The sequence below is a fragment of the Elephantulus edwardii genome, unplaced genomic scaffold (assembly GCF_000299155.1).
Source record: "Elephantulus edwardii isolate Elephantulus edwardi_28Jun2011 unplaced genomic scaffold, EleEdw1.0 scaffold00024, whole genome shotgun sequence".
NCBI lineage: Eukaryota > Metazoa > Chordata > Mammalia > Macroscelidea > Macroscelididae > Elephantulus > Elephantulus edwardii.
Window position 1 is genome coordinate 3,397,599 of NW_006399774.1, and position 8,347 is coordinate 3,405,945.

The window sequence follows — 8,347 nt, forward strand, 5'->3', positions numbered from 1 at the left end:
AGCAAAGGGGAGCTCCCTCTGTACAAGTGACCAATGATGTTGAAGCAAAGGGGAGCTCCCTCTGTACAAGTGACCAATGATGTTGAAGCAAAGGGCTCAAAAGCAAAAAGGTCAATTGAACACAAAAGGGAGCCCCAAGCTGAACGCATGGGGCCGGGCTATTGGAATCGTATCTCCAAATCAAATACATTTTCACACACAATTGTGTGTAATTTTGGTAACTGTTAAATGTGAATCAATAATGTGAGTTTCTTTACTTATTTCCGAATTTATACTAAAAATAGAGATTATTAGAGAGAGAGTGTGTGTGTGTGGGGGGGGGGGAGACTGCACATCTTTGTATAGTTGTCAATGTAGAAAAGCACACAGTTCGATACCACTTGGTCTTGCTCTTGTTCCAGAGCATTCTGCAGGAGCCTCTGCTTGGCGCTGAACTCCTGATGCAGACTTTCCCACTTGATTCTCATCTGGTCTTCAGTGTATGACTTCTCCCCCTCCAGCCCCGGCTCTGGCAATAACACATCAGGTTTCTCACTAGCAAAGCAATAAAGAATCTGAATTCACAATCTGAGCAAAGTAACAAGATCGAGAGATTACTGTATATATAGGACTTTAGTCATTAGCATACATTTAAAAAAATAGATCTCTTGAGATGAATCTCAAAATAAGTAAATATGCAAAATAAGTAAAATAGTCTCTTTCCCACTATTGTTACACTATTCGCAGCACATTGATAATTTCTCAAATACACTGATAATGGTGCAGTATTAAATAGAGGCAAAAAGTGCTTAAGCTTTTTAAAAAAAATGTTTGTGTGTATGTGTGTGTACTGTCAAATTGAATCGGACTGGTACAGGAGGAGAGTGTCCCTCCTTCTCCAGCAGAGCATCTGGTGGATTAGAACTGCTCACCTCTGGGATTGCAGTGCAGGTACTTGCCACTAGGTCCCCAGAGATCACCCTTAAACTTTTTTAAGAGGCTGAAAAATATCCAGGATGATGACAGACCAGTGCGTGATGACAAAGTGACCACAAATTTCTATCCAGCTCACCTCACTGCCACCTTTTAAACATAATACAACACAATGCAGACATGCATGCAGCACTTCACTAACAGTTTTTACCATGAGTTGAGACACAACACACACACACACACACACACACACACACACACACGGGTTCTGGGTGATGAAATAACCAGACAGACGCAGAAGTGAAAGAAAGGCTGTAGTATCAATCAAGACAGGCAGAAGCATGACACAAATTTGAGAGCACAGCTTCTAAGGCAAGCCAGATGCCATTGTATGTATAGACAACATTGTGTTTATACATTCATCTGTGAATGGGTATTTGGGCTGCTTCCACTTTAGACTATTTTAGATAATGCATCCAAGCATTTTTTTCTTTTAAAAAAGAAATATCCAACCAAAGTGTCCATCACCTGAGAAGTGGATAAACAAATGTTGGTACATACAATTGAACCGTATACAATGATAAAAAATACTGATTAGTTAATAAAACACTTCCCAGCATGGATGAATCCAGTGGACATCATGCTGAACAAAAGAAATCCATTCTCACCACTGGACCAATTGGTAGCATCAGGATGGATGGTGAAGAGATTGAGATTGTTCACAGCTTCAGTTTGCTTGGCTCCATGGTCAACACTCTTGGCACCAGCAGCCAGGAAATCAAAAAAACGTATTGCGATGGGAAAGTCTGCTGTTAGGGACCTCTCTAAAGGACTCAAGAGCAACGGTGTCTCTCTGGAGACTAAAGTGTGCCTGATACAGGCCATGGTTTTTGCAATCACTTGTTATGCATTAGAGAGTTGGACAATTACTAGGGAAGACAGGAGGAGAATTGATGCCTTTGAGCTGTGGTGCTGGAGAAAAGTATTGAATGTATCCTGGACTGCCAAGAAAACAAACAGATTCATCCTGGAGAGGGTTAAAGCAGGTTACTCCTTGGAGGCAAGGATTCTGGGGCTTCGTCTGACATGCTTTGGACATGTTGTAAAGAGAGACAGGTCCTTGGAGAGAGACATCATGCTTGGTAAGGTGGAGGGACAGCGCAGGAGGGGAAGACCCTCTATGAGGTGGATTGGGGTAATCAGGATGGGAGTGTCAGAGACAGTGCGATTGGCACAGAATAGAGCAGGGTTTAGGGCTGTTGTACATAGGGTCGCTATGAGTCGCAAACGAGTCGATGGCACATAACAACAACAACAAAAGGACAAATACAGTGTGAGGTCACTATTTTAAAAAATTCAAGAATAGATGTTCACATAGAAAGAAACATTTGTTGGTGATTACCAACACAGCCCTTGATGGAAACAGTCAGAAAACTAGACCGGATGAGTAAGTACGCATCTTCGAGGAACTGGAAACACAAGATGCAAAGTGAAGCAGACTTCTAATTAGAATCAGGAGGGAAAAGAACGGAGCTTAGTGTGGGTCTGTTCCAAACACACACACCCCTGGCCTTGCCAACACTGCCAAACATGATGAACAGGAGAAACTGTGACCCACTTTTATGTTTCTGATGCCGACATTACAAAGTAAAAAGTTCTCTGAATGAAATTTCTGACTGCAAAGAAAGTATTCCTCCCTCTTCTCCTACATTGACATATATTTACCAATACTTTATTCTTTCTTTCTCCAAAATATCTTTCTATATGTATTCTAATAAAATCTAACATATATTCTAATAATCCAATGAATTCTTTCATTTTGCTTTTTGAAGTTCTTTATAGGAATATGTTGCTGTTATTGTGTACTGCTTAGTCGAAACCAACTCATAGCTGACCCTCCAGCAGATTTTCAGAGGCTAATAATCTCAGGGGAGTTTCCCCGTCTTTCTCCCTCACAATCGCTGTTGGACTTGAACTTGGAAACCTTGGGTTGGTGGTGCAATTCCTTACCCACTAGGCTCCCAGACTTTCCTTTATGTGTATACGATTTCCAAATGTTTTACTTTAAACTGGAATTCACAGTGAATGATTTTATATGTGGGATTTAAAGAGGTAGATCATTAAGAAAAGGGTGGACATGTAGATTGACTTTCAGAATGATGTTAGAAAAAGAAAAGCCAGTTCAAATTCACCAGATGCTCTGCTGGAAAAGGAGGGGCAATCTCCTCCTGTACCAGTCAGATCTGATTTGATGGCACACACACAAAAATAGTTAAAAAAAAAAAAAGATGAAAAGCAAGAAGTGAATCAGTCAGATCAATTAACTTAAGTGTAGCAGCACTGATCAAGTCTACGATACATTGCTTATTTGATTTAGAAATGTTACTCATGACCATTTTCTGAGAATAATGGAATCAACCAGTCAGATAGCCAATAGTTAGAAGCACTCTATGTACACAAAATTGTCACAACATAAGCAAATTTAAGATCCCAGATTGAGAAAAGGATTGTATTTTGTATTTTAATGAGATGCTTACATGACTTTAAATGTCTGAGAAGCACAAAAAAGAAAAGAAAACATTCAATTGTTTGCAAACCTACCCAGTGCCTGGGGCCTCTGCAGCCGAGTGCTGGGTGAGAATTTCCTCCCCGCGGCTGGCCACCGATCTGAGAAGATTCTTCTGCTCTTCCAGTTCCTGTTCTAACTCCTGCACCAGAGAAAGAGCAAACACAGGCATCTCTGTCACGTTAGGATGTTACCTGCCATCTCGATTCCACGTCTAGGATATTCCCAGAGGCCTTTGGAAGTTGGACTGCAAAGTTGCCCACTGCATCAATGGTGTGTTTGGGCAAATTCTCTCCCACATGGCCGACAACTCACTCTAGCTTTTTCACAAAGGCAGTCTCTGTAAACTCTCTTGGCTAAGGGGAATAAAGAGCATATTGCAGGACAATGTTGCCCTCAAGTGGTGCAAAACACAATTTCACTTTTCTGTATTAAGATCCTCTGGTTTTAACAGGGAGAGATTCTAGGGAGAACAAGAAGTTCCCTTGAATTTTTTGCTTAAGGACTAAATTTTACTTCTCAGTATTGATTGTTGATGACTTTATTCCTTGAGGAATATTTTTATATTTCCTACATGTGAAAGTCAAACTATCAAGGAAAACTCATTAATTAAATCTTAAGTAACAATTTCCGACTCTACTTCTGTGACAATTATATTCTTTAAAGGGGGGGGGGGGCTAGTGATTTTTTTAAAAAAAAAACCAACTAAATAAACCCAAAACTATATGCTCAGTCTTTTAACAATTCTCAGATCTTGTTTCTAAATTATTTGAGTATGATGTGTGTCAGGGATATTTTGCTATAGTAAAACATTCATGGCTCTTTTTAAACCTGCACAGTGGAGATCTATGCTCAGAGGCTTCCTTTCTAAATCAGTCTAGCCCCATTAAAGCATGCTCACTGCTGTCAAGTCCATTGTGATTCACAGGGACCTCCAGGAAAGAACAGACCCGCACGACAGAGTCCACCGACCTGTCCGGCTTCTAAGGGTGCCATCTGTCCAGAAGGGACTGCCATAGCACTCTCCCATGACATGGAGTGACTGGTGCTTCCAACCTCAAACTTTTCATTAGAGAAACTGATACTTTCAGCATTGCATCACCAGGACACCATTGGTCCAGTCAGGAAAGCTTTCTTACAATGAACTAGGGATACATGACAAATAAACTAGTTATCTATGAGCAAACAGATTATAATTGAGTTAACTACTTCTAACGGAGCACTCTGATGGCCTGGTGGTTAGAAACTGCACTGCAATCCCAAAGGCATGCGGTTTGAATCCACCCGCTGCCCCACAAGGCAAGGATGAGCAATTTCCTCCTGTGTGATAGGTACTCAGCAACACCACAACTTATAACATAACAACAGGGTAGCCTGGTGGGTAAGGAATTGCAGTGCCAACCCAAAGGCCTGTGGTTTCAAATCCATCAGTTGCTCTGTGAGGGAAAGATGGGCAATCTCCTCTAATGAAATCTACAGCCTTGGAAAAGCTGCTGGCGGATGAACTATGTATGAGCTGGGGAGCTCTGAGGACTGAGTGCTAAGAAACTGCGCTGTAAACCCAAATGGCATGCGGTTCAAATCCACCAGATGCCTTTTGGGAGAAGGATGAACAGTCTCCTTCTGTGATTAACTGCCTCTGAAAACCCACTGCAGGCTCAGCTATGGGTTGGTCCTGACTCCATGGTTCACAACAGCAGCAGCTATGAGTTGGTTCTGACTTCACAGCAAGGAGTCTGAGGGAGGGAGATGCAAATGGAAATAAAACAGGTAGCCGTGGTCAGACAGATTATAATTGAACTAAACTATGTATAACCTAAACGTGAGCCTTCCTTAGCCTGGCGCTTTCGAGGGGTGGAAGCCTTTACCTTTTGCTGCTGGAGACTGCTCTGGCGCTGGTGGCTGCGCGTGGTGCGGGCGTGAGGCAGCCACTCCTGGACGCCTGGGCTCTGGGTGGCCGCTGGGTCAGCGTCGCTCTCCTCCTTCTCTTGGGGTGTCCCCTGCTTTTAATGAGGCCAGAATCAAAGGTCACGCTCATCACAGGAAACCCTTGGCCCAAAGACCACCACATTGCCTTGATGTGGTCTGTGTCAGGGCACCAAAGGGGAGCCTTTGGACAGGAAACCTCATTTTAAAAAAAAACCCACAAAGTAGTAACACAAACCTACTGAATCTATGGAATCTGTATTTGGGGACCATCAAACAGATGAATGATATACAGAAACATTTCAGATGGAAAAGCTTCCATTTAGAAGCTACATCTTCTAACAGTATAGTCATCAAATACTATTCTGAGTTTCCCCTCACAAGTATATAATTCTAGATCTTTCATGAGTTTCTTTTTTCTTTTTAAAATCATGCAAAGGTCATTGTTTCCCCCTAAAATGATCATGGCTTTTCATGATTTACTGTGTTTCTCTGGTGAAAGCCCTACTCCACATCCGTGTCTCTACCTTGTTCCAGAGCTCTGGATCACTGGTAGGGAGTTACACTGCCAATCTTAAGACAGGTGGTTCAAATCCTCCCGCTGCTTTTTGATCATCCTCAAGATAAAGATCAACAATCTCCTCCGATGTGATTTGCAGCCTCTGAAAATCCAGTGGAGGGTCAGCTATGTGTCGGTTCCAAGTCCACAACATCATCATCCTGTTCTGACTGTGGGTTTGCAGAGCTTTTTCTAAAGGGCTCGGACCAAAGGCAGTTTAGTGGCTCTGAGAAGCAAGACACAGACAGCTCTGGAGACATTATCCTCCCTGGGATTCAATTAGAGCTGAAATTTTATTTATTTTATCACTAAGGAAGAAAATATGACTACAGTCTAGTGGTAAGGAGTCCCAGCGAGGATAGTGCATCTTCTGTCCACCTTCTCTGCAGCCCCTAGAACTGATTCATAGGCCACAGGCCATTGGCCAAGACCAGAAAACGAACTCCCCAAGGCACTTAAAGAGTCAGGCTGCTTCCTGCCAGACAAGTCAGTCAGCTGGCTCCAAGGAGGGGTCCTCTGTGTTCACATTAGAACTGCACCCCTCAGGATTTTCAATGCTGGTGTTTCACGTCACCAGGCCTTTCTTCAGAGAGACCTTTGTTGAGCTTGAACCTGTAACCTTCCAGTAAGCATCTCAGCACTCTAATCACTGCATCATCAAGTGTCTCCCATGGCAGATGGCTTCAAAAACCTTCAGTGCCCATCCAATGGTTGCTGTTGTTGTCGAGTCATATGTACAAGAGCCCTAAACCCTGCTCTACTGTGTGCCAAACTTGTTGTCTCTGACACACTTACCCACATTACCCCAGTCACTGAATTGATCCAATGGTATTTTTAGATTTTTATTATTCTAGTCTGCTGTTAATATGTTAATATGCTTACGGCTGGAGATGCCTCTAAACAGAGTTAATACACTCTGCTCAAATAATTTCTTTTTAAAATATGTTTGTGTTTGGTGTGTTGGTGTTTTGCATCATTTTGTTTTCTAAAAGTATGGTACTGTCCACTGGGAATTGCATTGCTAACCGAAAAGCGGGAGCTTTCTGCTGGTTCAAGTTCAGAGCCGTTCTTCAGGAGAAAGATGAACCGTCCTCCTGTGTGATTTATACCCACAGAAAAGGAATGGAGGGTCAGCTATGAATTGTCCCGACTAGATGACAACGAGTTGAGTGTGAGTTATTAAAGTTAGAACATTTTGGGAGAAATCGTAACATTGTAGGCACACATGGTTAGCATTTTAGGAACACATAAGGTCAAGTATGCCTCTCTTGAAAAGTGATCAATCTCTGAAAATACAATGTTGGCATTACAACCTCCCCCATTTAGATGATTACTTCTGGGGGGGCCCAGCCACTGTCATTCCTTCTGCTACTGCTGCTCTCGATCAAACAGAGCTAAAGGAGGAAGATGAAGGTCATTGTCATTACCTAAACCAAATTCAATGCCCTCAAGTCAATCCTGAGTCAACACTGCCCTATAGGACACAGGCCATCCCTGTGATAGTCTATGGCTGTATTTTTTTTTTAAATATCTGAATAAATGTTTGCAAACCATATTGGGTTTTTATTCACTTAGTCATAGATTTGCGGTTTTTATTAGATTAGTTGCCACTGACTTAATGTACCCAATTAATTACAAAACTTTATCCACCCTTTGGCGTTTCCTTCGCCCAATGCCCAATGTTTATTAATTTGTATTCCTCTCTCCTCCCTCCCCCCCATCCCTGTTAACCCTCCAAGATGGCTTCTGTCTATGGGTAAATAAACCTTTCCAAAAGTTTTCATATGGTCTATGAAAGAATGTTTCTTTTCTTTTCAAAGACAAAAGTGAACTGGAGGGGAGGGGTGGGCAGGGGGGAAGTGCAACAACGAATGAATAGAAATCCAAAGTCTCTGTAAACTTTCATTAAAATTAATGGGGGGGGGTTAGAGTTCTTACACTATCACTGTCCTCTTTGGCTTTTACTGCTCAGCATAATTTGTTCTAGATCTACCCATGTTGTGTGGTATTTCACAACTTTATGAACTACTTTTGTGATATATATTCCATTGTATGAATGTACCAAGGGTTTTTTAGTGCTTCATCCACTGAGGAACACTTGGGTCGATTTCAACTCTTCACCATTTGTAAATAATGATGCAGGAAATACAAGTGTCTATAAGTTAGTTTGCCTCATCGCTTTAGTTTCATGCGATATATATACTTAGCAGTGGGATTGCTGGATCAGATGACAATTCCATTCTCAACTTTCTAAGGAAGTGCCGACTCTTTCCCCAGAAGGCTGAACATTTTTTTTTTTTAATTGTACCGTCAAATCAGATCTGACTGGTACAGGAGGAGATTGTCCCTCCTTTTCCCGGCAGAGCATCTGGTGGATTCGAACC

At 42.1% G+C, this 8,347-nt stretch overlaps 1 protein-coding gene across 1 annotated transcript in view; it reads right to left on the minus strand.

Moving 5' to 3' along the window:
* The window catches only part of SYNE1 (spectrin repeat containing, nuclear envelope 1), a 644,155-nt gene that overhangs the window by 220,819 nt on the left and 414,989 nt on the right, over nt 1–8,347 (minus strand). Inside the window, exons 96-98 of the mRNA XM_006882743.1 lie at nt 5,347–5,478; nt 3,514–3,620; nt 378–534 (exon numbers count right to left, since the gene is read on the minus strand). Coding sequence (XP_006882805.1) covers nt 378–534; nt 3,514–3,620; nt 5,347–5,478 — 396 coding nt within the window. The remainder of the gene's footprint in view (nt 1–377; nt 535–3,513; nt 3,621–5,346; nt 5,479–8,347) is intronic.